Source organism: Neoarthrinium moseri (genome assembly GCF_022829205.1).
Source record: "Neoarthrinium moseri strain CBS 164.80 chromosome Unknown scaffold137_Wmoseri_CBS_16480, whole genome shotgun sequence".
Lineage (NCBI taxonomy): Eukaryota > Fungi > Ascomycota > Sordariomycetes > Amphisphaeriales > Apiosporaceae > Neoarthrinium > Neoarthrinium moseri.
Window position 1 is genome coordinate 22,364 of NW_026055251.1, and position 11,502 is coordinate 33,865.

An 11,502-nucleotide genomic window follows, 5' to 3' on the forward strand; every position below is an offset into this window, starting at 1 on the left:
CGCCTTGTGTGGCTGGGTACCTGGTTTCTTCACTTGCTTCTATCTGCACTTTCTCAATTGATTGAAATAATGAGTACTCGTACGTAGGATATATCAACCATGGCATATTCGTGACAGGCCAAAATTGTCAAAATTGCATGTGCTCACTAGCTAGGTACTGATGTGGGATAGCTAGACCTGACTTGAAGTGCGCCATGTAGGTCCTCAGGCTGAAGGAGCATGGGAAGGCCAGGTCTCCTCAATGTGTTCGGGCTGTTGAGTCGCTCAGGATTCATATTCTAGGCCAGCATTCAACTTCCCTCTGGAACGGCAGCATAGACAGTGACGCGAGATTGTGAGCGGATTCCGAGTCACAGCTAGGGCCATCTCGGTGCCAGGGGCACCCCACCACGGATGTGGATAAGTTAGCCGATGCTGCACAGGCCAATTTCATTTGTTTTTTGCACTGCCCACTGCCTAGTCCTCAACGTCATACGCATATCACAACTGCGAGTCAGTAATGCGATCAGTGTCATGAGGTAGCAGTAGGTGCGACTGTTCCCCAAATGCCGTACGGAGCCCGGCAGGTGCGCAGCTCCTTGTCGCTTCGCCCATGAGATGTCCTCGTGTTTTAGGAGGGGGCACGATCGTTGATCACGGACCGGTCCAATGCAGTCGAACGTTTCATGGGCCACAGCGGCCGCAGAGTGGGAGTCACACAAAGGATTGATCGCCTACTTCTACTTGACTTGCGGCAAAACACTGCGAGAGGTCAAGGAAATAATGCACCAGCAGTATTCATTCCAAGCGACGTAGGTCACGACTGATTGGGGGGATTGCTGGGCATGTTCTGAACTGACACCTGGTGTAGCGAGAGGATGTATAAGGCCCGGCTCAAGACATGGGGCTTCAGAAAATATCTGAAATCCTGCGAGGCTGAAGGTTTTGCGCATACCCCCGTCGAAGGGCCCCAAGACCACGTACCAGTTATGTGTCAGCGGCAGCTTGTATCTAAAAGGGAGATGGCCCTCAATACCCAGAAGGAGTTGAGTTCAACGCATTGTATGGGCGTCGAGACTGGCTTGAATCCAAATCCACCGGTTTATCTCGGCCTCAAGCGAATCGAACCTCCAGATCACCTCCGGTCCAGTGAGGCAGCACTGTGGGCAGTCGTCAATTACTCGAAAGCTTCCTTTGAGACGATGAGATGGAATTTGACAGATCATGATCTTGGCGCCGACCGCACGAGGATTTGGTGGATTGAGATACAGTTAGCAGCACAAGCAGTGAAGGACGGGCGAGAGACTGAAGCAGGATTCGCTGCCTTGAGCAAATGTTGCGGGCAGTACCGGTCGATTCTGCAAAGGGATGACGCAATCCTGATACACTGCTCCTATACGGCCATTCTGCAGCTTGCTGCCATCGGGAAGGACCTGGCCATGCTACTTCTCAACTTCATATCTGAGCTGTGTCACATCGAGCTTGGGCCTTCGCATCCTGTTGCGGCTTTCTGGGCTAGTATACGCAACATAGGTGTATCAGGAGCTCGTGATGCTGCTGAGCCAATCATGAAAGCGCAGCTCAGTTTAATCGAGGATCACGCGTCCCCAGGGAGCCTTGCAGCCGCCATTTTTTCTGGCACACTTGATCCTGAAAGCGTCCAGGATGTGACAACGGCGACGGTCGCGAGATTGTGCAGCCGTTCAACCGAAAATAGCAGCCATTGGATGCATTGGCACATCTGGGCTCGGCTGTCCTCATCTCCGAGTCTTTACGTCGACCATGGCACATTTATCGCCACTCAGTACGATACACTGTTGCGCCGGCTTGACCAGGATACCCTCAGGAGAACGAGACCATCTAAAATCCACCTTGAGATGGACATTATGCAAGTGACGGGTTCTATACAGGAATTCATGGGCCGAACCTCCCATGCCGAACAATTCTACAGACGTGCAGTTGATCTAGCTCTTCATCAGAACTCCATGGAACATCCACGTATACTCGAAGCGTACAATTCTCTCCAATCTTACTATACCCGCCAAGGTGACGCTTACGCAGCTCAAGCTTTGCGTTACGAATGGAAAATGCATTATTGACAGCTAGGATATAAGAAATTTAACATAATTCAACTGGAGGTGGAACGACTTAACGAAGGTTGCAACTGGAGTTGTTGTATTATAGACTAATAGTTCGACGCACATGCGAACTAATAACTCAGTACACTACATGAGGAACGCACTTAAAACATTGAATGGAACCCATTGGCAAGAAATAGCCGCACCACCAAGGGAAGCCGGGAGCGGAAAATGGAACGGTGAACTTCACTCTGCGGTCAACCATGACACAAGTTTGTAGTAGCTCTTACTATATGTGACATCTCTCAATGGCGTAGGGGCTCGTGATGGCCATGTCGAACAAGATTTCTTTGGTATACTCTTATGCCATCCGTCTATGGCTATGGGTTGTTGATCGGCAACCCATACGTCGTTGTTGCCTCCAAAGGACGGCTACCTCGAAAGGTAGATGTCGGCATTAGGCACGGCCTCGAGGCAACGAACTCATGAAAAGGATGGCGCTGGATATGGGCTCAAACTTGCGACAGTATTCATTTAACATGTGTTACCACCACACGAGCTCCAAACCACCCACTTCATTATTGCGGAGCCTCGCTGTTGGGTGGAAGGAGTACACGCAAGTTGAATTTAAAGGAGTCGCATCTGCGTGGAATATAAGATATAACAATGCGCGTTCTCTATATATACGACCAGAGGTCTTAGAAAACGCGGGATCCCATCCGTTCTGCCATGAATAAACGGATAATCGCCCGCTGAGCATGAAGGGCCCCCCACGTCGCAGCTCCGGCGCTAGAAAATGGAGTCACGCCCCTTTTCCCCGGCCGTTAACTTCTAACCCTAGTCGCCTAAGACAATGGAAAAAGAAGTATATATTGCCAATCACATCGAACTTTCTTGCACCAGATCACGCCTGTTCCCTGGAAACCTCCTACGCAAAATTATACCCTAACAAAAGCGTGCAGCTTTTGTAGTCCCTCGCGGCATAGCCCTATGTTTCTATTATGACTAAAGCTATGGTCATGTCCCTATGTACAAAAGTGAATTATTTCTTATGGTTCATTATTCATCAAGTTACCTTGAATGTTTCATGCTTACAGCGCTGATACTCAAACCGATCACGCCCGTGCAGAAAGGCGCCCGACGCCATTTCACAGCATTGGTACTGATTCTCGTGATCGCCTCCACGTAACCGCTTCCATATCCTGATTAACAAGATAACGTCCTCTAACAGGATTTGAGCATGGCCACTACTACACCCCAGGCCATTTACCCAATATCTCCATCGTCCAGCGGTATTGCTGCTGTGATGAGAACGGTAGGACAGAGAATTACGGGAAAAACTTATAATCCATTTCGAAGCTGTGATGCCATGCGTTTCAGACTTTATCATCCGCTAGGATTTCAACGAGTGCATTGGAAAACATCTGATGCACGATACTTTAACTAGCCGATGTTGATGATACCACGAAGAACGCCACAACAGAATTTGAGCTGAACAATCACATGCTCACCTAAGGAGTGAACGGGCTAGTCTACACTATCATATATGGAAGTGGGTCAGGCGGTGCCTTAGAGAATACTGGTTTAAAGTATAACAAGTGGAAATTTCGGCCAATATTGGAGTGAGTCCTTCGTAACCGACCTGACCTGACGTGGTTCGTGTTTGTTGATGGAGACATATATTTTATACAGTAGAAAACGATGAAGCATCTTCCTAAGTTTGACTCCACGAAGCCCTACAATCTCAGCAAACACATCAGTAAAGAAAATGTGCTCTTCGGCCATGACGGCTCTGGCTTCATCCTCTCGAGGCCATCAGCGGAAAGGATGTCGCATCATCAGGTACAACACCAGGAAGAGTGCGATGCGTTCACCCAGAAGGAAGAGCCAAGTGTTACTAGCCTTAAAGAGGCATTGGCAGATGTGGGTATCTATAGGTTATAGCCCTTTTCTCGCCTGCCAGGCGACAGCTTGATAACAACATATTGGAATGTCTCCAAGGAGAGCCACGGTGTTACAACCCAACCACATTCGACCACATGAACCAGGCCGACTTCCAGGACATGTGGTACTTCGAATAGCATTGAATGTCCAGATACAGGGCCGAAAACCAGGCTCCCCGCCTTAAAACGTCTTCAAGAGCCTCGTGTAAACGAAGTTCAAGCCTCAGATCAATTGTTGGGACAACCGGTCGATTGGTACACGATGCAGCGAAGAATATCTGTCGAGAATGCCTGACTTAGGGAATAACATGCTTTGGATTAGAGCGAACGAGAATTTCAGCGAACGGGGTAATTCCAGTGTGTTCTGGGAATGCGTAGCCATTTTGAGCTCACTTCTATGGCAGAATGGTAAAAGCACTACCGGGCGCTCCATGCAGACCATATCCCATGGGGGCACGAGATGAACTGTGACTTGGGCGGCAGGGCGATGGGTAAGATTCTTGTTCAAAACGACGGTGGTCGTAGTTATGGGAGATGAGTCTTCCAGCAGATCTTTGGAATCTAGACGGGCGCCGGACTGGCTGGTGTGCGGTGTTTAAAAATTGAAACCTTGGAGATCCACAAGGAGCCCGGGACAAACTTGGAAGGGTGCGATGAAGGTATCAAGGGGTTAAACAACAAATAACCTAATAAACGGAGCCTTTTAGCCTAGTTTGTGACGGGGCGATTAAATGTGTTAGTTCTTTAACCAGACCGCAGATACGTATGCACGCCATTTGTTTTACGCAGCCTGCCAGGCCCCCGGGTTATACATAGTGACTGCGTGTACACACTGTCTACTAAAGGCAGGCACCTTACTTTTTCATCTCTTTTACAACCCAATACACTATCCATACCCTTGGGCCTGAGACAGCCTGTAACATGTGGGTACTGTAATAACCGACCTATGCGAGGAGTAAACCTATTCCTTACTTAATTTTGGGTTTTACGTTAACAGGGTATGCTCCTCTGTACTTGGGACTAATAGATCTGGATAATTAAGCTTGATAAGTGTATGAACTCTTAAGAATTCACATTTAAAACGTTAAAGGTTTATATGCTTCACTTATAGGTTAGATAGATGCTTAGATCGGTCGCTGAGGTGCTGACCGTTTAGGTAGCTAGGAAAGTTCATCCTTAATACATCCACTCATTCACACTTAGCCCACCAATTTGTTTGTGCCCTCCTTCGTGATTCCAGTGGTTTTGTCCTGCCTCACTGGATCACCATTCTTGGCCGTGGTGCTCACAATGCTCCAGCCACGTGCCCTTGCTTCCCTCTGTTCCGTGTTTGTTCTCGCCTGTTGGTTGTTGAGACTGTCGCATCCGAACTACCGGTATCCCTGTGTCTGGTCTGTACGTGCTCATATCGTAACAGGGGAAGACATGCTGAAATTTATGTACACTACCTACGGCGCAGTGCATCTCTCTCGCGTTTCGAGCACCAACCTCTCTGAGGGACAGGGAGACCAGTCACCGACCGGCCGTGTTGCTGCTTTGCCGACTGATACTCCGCGTCAGAGTTGAATGGTCAACAGAAACGCTTCCAAGAGCTGAGTAGAAGTGAAGGTACTACTTTCTTCATGAATTAATCTTGTTCGAAGTCTGCAAATTCGCTCTGGTCATTGTTCGATGTACATGGATCAACCTCCAGTAATACTGTGGCTAAACCGCGTATCAAAGGGCCAGCTAAAGTCGCCCCTATAAAGGCAATTTCCACGCGGTTTGAGAGTTATCCCCGAATTCATTGTATCCAAATTGATAATATTTCATGACTGTAGATATTATTTAGTCACAGCAATGGGTTGTGGGCAGAAGGCGGCCAAACTCTCCTGCCTCCTTCGCACTCTCAAGCTTTTTAGGACCCAGCGAGACCTTGGCCAGAATCAGGTTGCTGTAAGTTGTCATGTGGATGGGTTATCAAATCGGTTTCCGTAGGAGCAAAGTTAAAGACTAGCATCCCAAAATAGCCGGGGAGACGGGTTTTACTTTGTCCGCTTCTTGGATGTTCTCATTTCGTGTTACCATTGCCATTCCCGTCAAAAGACACTTCCCCCAGCTGAGCTGGAAACGAGGCAGATGCGTCGAAAGCCTATCCATCCCTGAGGTCTAGCGAGACCGAATGACCTTTGCGAGCCTCATCCCCAAACGGCGGCGCTTGCAGAGCCCTTTCGTAGGTGTCGTTCGGGATGCCGAACCAGCTTTAAACGGCGTTTCCACTTGAGTAGCCGGGCTATGTAGTATAAGATGCATTAGTGTTAAATTCTATGCTGAACACGTACTCTATTGTCTGTCTTTAGATGATGAACTAGCCGAATGAATCTTGTACTTCTTGTTTTCGTTGGCCACCGGCCGCAGATGTGGGTACCTGTTTGATGGTTCGCTGTTGCACGCCGTTAGAATTGAAGTGTGCATTGAACGGTGGCACGAGACGAGTAGCGAACGCCCAGCTCATGTTGTAGATGCAAAGCTTCGCAAGAAGCCCAAGATGTAGCAACTGAACTCGCGATGTCCTAAGAAATTTGCCACGGGGGCCCATACTTCTTTCAAGTACACATAACTTCAAATTATATGACGCAGCAACCACTAGAAGCTGTCCAGCCTTGCGGGCGTGTCCACCCTTCGAAGAGCTGAAGACAACTCTGCTGCCACAACGAGGCGAAATCGTAACCAAACCGGTAACCGATAATGATAGGAGTCAAATCACGACAATAAGAAGGTCCAATGAGCATGAGAACATCATGGAACCGGTCGAATTCGGTCACGTTCATGTGCCAGATTGTGGTGAAGGTTCTGATATTTCCGCTATAGACGTGTTTGAAACCCTAGAAAAAATGGCAAAAGTGAAGAGTCCACAGCTATCCCTCATGTTTATCAAAATTTACTTCAGTCGCATCTTGCGTGTTTCATCCCATGAATCCATCTCGTATATACTGTGGTAGGGCCCGAGGCCATCTAGAAACTCACTTTGATGCCAGAATGTAGATCTTGCCTCATGACCTTCACACCATTCTCAGAGCCCGTGAGCAGGCTTGTAGCTTCACTGATCATCTTGCTCACCCCCAAAACATCGTTTTCAATTACCGGGTCGACCTTCTTCGTCCACCCAAGCTCAGTAGGGAGCCGTTCATTCTCTGTTCCGCCATGAGCAACCTCTACGGTGCGACCTCGCAAGACTCCTCAACAGACAAGAATGGAAGGGATAACATACCGAAGAAGAACTCAACTAAATCTCGATCGACAGTTCCAGCCTCCATGTCCCCAAACACAATCACCGGCGCGGCGACCTCGCCGAGGCTGAACTGCTCGTTGACAGCGGTGAACGTGTAATCTGGGTTAAAGGCCCTGGACTCGATCTGGCGCGCCAGCTTACCATTAGCCAGCATGGCAGGGGTCAGGGTCTCGGCGGTCCAGAACCGCCGTGTCGTGTTGAAGATGGTCTGGTTGAAGATGTGGTTGTTGCCGAAGTGGGCGTCTGAGCGACTTCAAGGAGTTAGAATCTCTTATAGCCCGCTGCTGGATGTGATGTGGTGGTCCGGGGGATAACAGCGGGAGTGAGGCGCCCACACTACGTACCTCATGCTGGCATCGTGCTCGAGGACGTTGTGTCGGTTCAAGTTTTCCCTTGGTTCGTTGTTAGTGATCACTAGTTCCGGTGATAAAGCATCAAGTATTCCAGAAACCGAGGGTACACAGTCATACAAAGTAAAGAATGTAGCATTGGGCTCCGGGTTGGCAACGATGGCATGCTCCCACATGGTTGTGGCCAGCGCGGGATCAAAGTTCAAGGCTGTGCTAAGCGCGAAGATGGCATTGTTCAAGGTGATGTTTCTCCCATCGTGAGGGAGGTAGCCGTGGTTGGCCAGCGTGTTCATCATAGGACAGGGTCCCCGGACTATGCCAGTTGTTTCATCAGTATGCGGCCCGACCCATAGACCAGGAGATATCGGGATGTCTGCAGAGAAGTGCAAAGTTGTGGAAAGGAGCATATACAGTCGTTTGGTCCTGCAGGCTGCCACCGATACTTGGAGTCCAGTGTGGTTGCGAGACAGAGGTGAAGCATTGGCAAGAGATGTGTCAGCTTCATAGTGTGGTTCTTAAGCGTGTCTTAACAATGTCAAGATGATGCCAGAAAGCCGATCGAAGGAAGTTGCCAGGTTAATTTCGGTGCGATTGGCAGCAGGTTAAATAGTAATGCCAGAGAATATCCTTTCGGGGCGGCGATTAGCATTGCCAGCCCACCTCCCAATATGAACCTCTCAATATGGAGCTGATCCTCGGTGCCCCATAGGATATATGTAAGTGCAACGTAGTCATAATCACAGTTGACCGAGCACCTTAACTGCCGGGTGTATGCGTTACCTCACGAGAGCGGGTACACAAAGGTGCCTTTGACGTAGCCGTGCGTGATAACCATGAGAGCCAATAAGGAAATAGGAGTTTCTCACAGCTGTTGGGTATGTGCGCTGGGGCCATGATCGGTTTCCCAGATGCAGTAGAACTCAGTGCTCATCATGCAAGCGCTGGCCTGTTCGCCCAGCTTGGCAGGCAATGTCCGGCAGCATGCCCGGGTTCTTCGCAAAACTCGGGCATAACGCGAGTCTAATTTCACAACCCCTGGGACTTGTGCTGCGGGATGTCTCGATGAAACGTATCACAATGTGGTAGTCACCAGGAGCATTGCCACGAGGGAAAACTAATTCGTAAAGGATGCAACTTTGTCTTTGTCTATCATGTTCTACAGCCGACGTAAGCCATTGCCGATGCGATGCATGCAAGCCATGACCGATCCTAGCTCCGCCAGTTCCATTCCTAGCCGATGATGAAAAGTGGTATCGCAAAGCTGTCAAAAGTCCTCAAAGAGGGAGGAGACACAAACTCAACGCAACACACAACGCCATGAACGCCGCCGTCCGTCCGCCCTCCCATCCATGCAAGGCGGGAATGCCAATATCAAAACTCGCTATGCTGCTTCCGCCCCCTCCATGCGTCGCAAGCACAGAGCGCGTCGTGAATCCGTCCTCGGGGCCGAAATCAAGTTTCTATGATACAATCATACAGTGTTGGAGTCATTACTCCCGTGGTCGGTCGTCGGGTACCGAACCTCCTAGTCGTCCGAAGACCTTGGGGGGCCGCGGTCGCGTCCGTGTCATGAAGTTGCACCACGCACGCACGCACGCACTCTCGAGCCCGACATGGCGTGTCCAGATGGAGACGACCCATCCCGTCATTGTCTGTCGCGCGCCTCGTCAAAGTCGGATTTTGTTGTCGATCTACAGGCCTGCGAACTGCGGGCTAGCAGGGTGTAGAACATTGTAATTGCCGCCGCCATTTGTCGATTTGAGGAAAGCGGCCTCGCGCTCGGCCTTCTCGCGATCCATCTGCGCCTTGTCGGCCTTGGTCATTCGAGGCTTGCGAACTACACCGCCACGCGAGCCAGGGCCGCCACCGCGGCCACGCGTCGTGCCGGTGCCACGCCCAGATCCTCGCCCACCGCGGGAGCCGCGGCCTCGAGCCGGTCGACCTTCGCCCCTGTAGATCAAGTTAGCATACGAACCACGAGTGTGAAGGTGCAGACAGGAGTCACGTACCGTCCAGGCTCCGGCTTCTCGGGCTCCGGCACCAAGGGGCCAGAGTACACGAAGAAGCCATCCCGGCTAGCCGCGGCTTGCTCCTCCCAGAGCATTTCCGAGTCGTCAACAAAGTCGTCGTCCCGGTCGTACTCGTCCTCCTTGAAGTGTCGCTTCTTCTTCTTGATCTTGCCGTCAGGCTTGTCTGGGCCACTGGTGCCGCCCATCTCGACGTTGCTGTCCTCGTTGTCGGACTCGTCCACACTCATCTCGTCACCCTCGCGACCCGAGTCGTTTTGCGCAAGAGCCGCCGAGGCGGCGGCGATGCGGGCCTTCCGAGCCCGGTTCTCAGCTTGGCGCGGATGCAGAGTATCCCAACCGTAGCGCTCTTCGGCCAGGCGCATGAAATTGACGTACTTGTTGCTCTCGCCGTTGAGAGAGATATCCAAGATGATGGACGGTACCTCCTGCTCAGTACCAGGCTCAGCCCTGCCGAAGTCCAGGATGGAGCGGCCGTTTTCGCCCGGAAGGGCCGGGAGGTCTTTCTGAGCACCAAATCTTGGGGACGAAGAGGCAGTACTCTGGTTCTTGGGAGGAGTGCGTTTCGAAGCGGCTCCGATGGTCGTGATGGACTGCGGGCGGATCTCGATCTGGGCCTTGGTGACCGTGGGCACTTGGGGCTTCTTTGCCTCGGGCGCCGCTGGCTTGAGTGCAGGAGGCGGTGCGAACTCCTTCGGGGTGAGGAAGGGGTTGGGAGAGTCCGGCATGGAGCTGGCTTCTTCGCGCGGCCTCGACGCGCTGCTCTGGGCGAAGGTAGTATGTGTCGGGATGGGCGAGATGATGTTCTGCACCGGCGGGTCGACCAGACTGGCAATCGAGGGCGAGGCGCTGGCGCGGTTGACGACATTGGCGGGCGCGCGGGGCGACCCCAGCGGGTTGTTGGAGTAGCTGTGGGTGACCATGGTCCCGCGAACCGGGTCGTAGTTGGACCGGATCGGGTCGTAGTTGGTGCCGCTGGACCGGGAAGGTGCAGCACTGGCCGGTAGCGGCTGCGGGTCGGGATCAGCGTTCAGGATGTTGGACATGTTGGACATGCGGGGACCTGAGCTCTCGCGCTTCAAGGGCTGGGCCATGGGTTCGAGCCGGCCCGTCGTCGTTGCCATGTCCGTCAGCTTGGTCTGCCGCGGTGCCCCGGCGCCGATGCTCGCGGATCGAGCCTCGATGTGCGGCTCAGCGGCGTCGGGATCTGTGGGAGCCAGCTTCCGCTTGCGCGGGACGGGCGGCGCGTTGGGATCCTTGGGTTTCCTAGGCCGGCGAATCTTGGCCCCTTCGGCGGGCGAGCCGTCTGGGTTGGTGCTGTTGGTGTTGCGCTTGCCAAGCTTGGTGCCAGGCTTGGGGCCGGGTTTTCTTCGAGGAACGCCGTCCTTGGTGAGGACAGGCTGGCCGGAGTGGTCGAGTCTGTAGAGGGAATGGTCGACTACGATCTCGTCGGCCGCCTCGCCGGCATGCCTTGCTCTGGAGGTGCCATAATGCGTCGGCGAGGTGGTTTCTGAGAGTCCCGAGGGAGGATCGGACAGCTCGGGGGAGGAGCTATACCTCATCGAGGTGTCTCTGGACGCGGCCATGGCGAGCTTGACTGGCCGCTTGAGATGGAGCGGGGGAGGAATCCGTGTCTTCAGCCTGGCGATGATTGATGGAATAAAGTGGTGCTGATCGCAAGATGGGGGGTTTGCAGATTGTACAGGTTGGTCTACTGCAGGTCTCAAGTGCGATGCGATGCGATGCGATGCGATGCGATGCGGTGCGGTGACGGGGCGTTGAGATAGATGCAGCGGCTTCCCCAAGTCGAAAAAGAAGTGGGGAGGGGCACAAGAAAGAAAATCAAAGGAAGCA

General features: G+C 52.2%; 3 protein-coding genes across 3 annotated transcripts; 1 reads left to right on the forward strand and 2 right to left on the reverse strand.

The window, feature by feature from the left end:
* Positions 1-648: 648 nt before the first annotated feature.
* JN550_013764 (uncharacterized protein) lies at positions 649-2,078 on the forward strand (the record flags this gene model as incomplete). The annotated part of the gene is made up of 2 exons (XM_049312387.1): positions 649-791; positions 851-2,078. The coding sequence occupies 2 exons, from the start codon at positions 649-651 to the stop codon at positions 2,076-2,078; spliced, it is 1,371 nt and encodes a 456-aa protein (XP_049164273.1).
* A 4,528-nt stretch (positions 2,079-6,606) lies between these two features.
* On the reverse strand, positions 6,607-7,914 carry JN550_013765 (uncharacterized protein; the record flags this gene model as incomplete). Its single annotated transcript, XM_049312388.1, has 5 exons — positions 6,607-6,864; positions 7,007-7,194; positions 7,251-7,522; positions 7,616-7,663; positions 7,742-7,914. The coding sequence occupies 5 exons, from the start codon at positions 7,912-7,914 to the stop codon at positions 6,607-6,609; spliced, it is 939 nt and encodes a 312-aa protein (XP_049164274.1).
* Positions 7,915-9,312: 1,398 nt separating this feature from the next.
* On the reverse strand, positions 9,313-11,234 carry JN550_013766 (uncharacterized protein; the record flags this gene model as incomplete). The annotated part of the gene is made up of 2 exons (XM_049312390.1): positions 9,313-9,571; positions 9,631-11,234. The coding sequence occupies 2 exons, from the start codon at positions 11,232-11,234 to the stop codon at positions 9,313-9,315; spliced, it is 1,863 nt and encodes a 620-aa protein (XP_049164275.1).
* Positions 11,235-11,502: the final 268 nt, after the last annotated feature.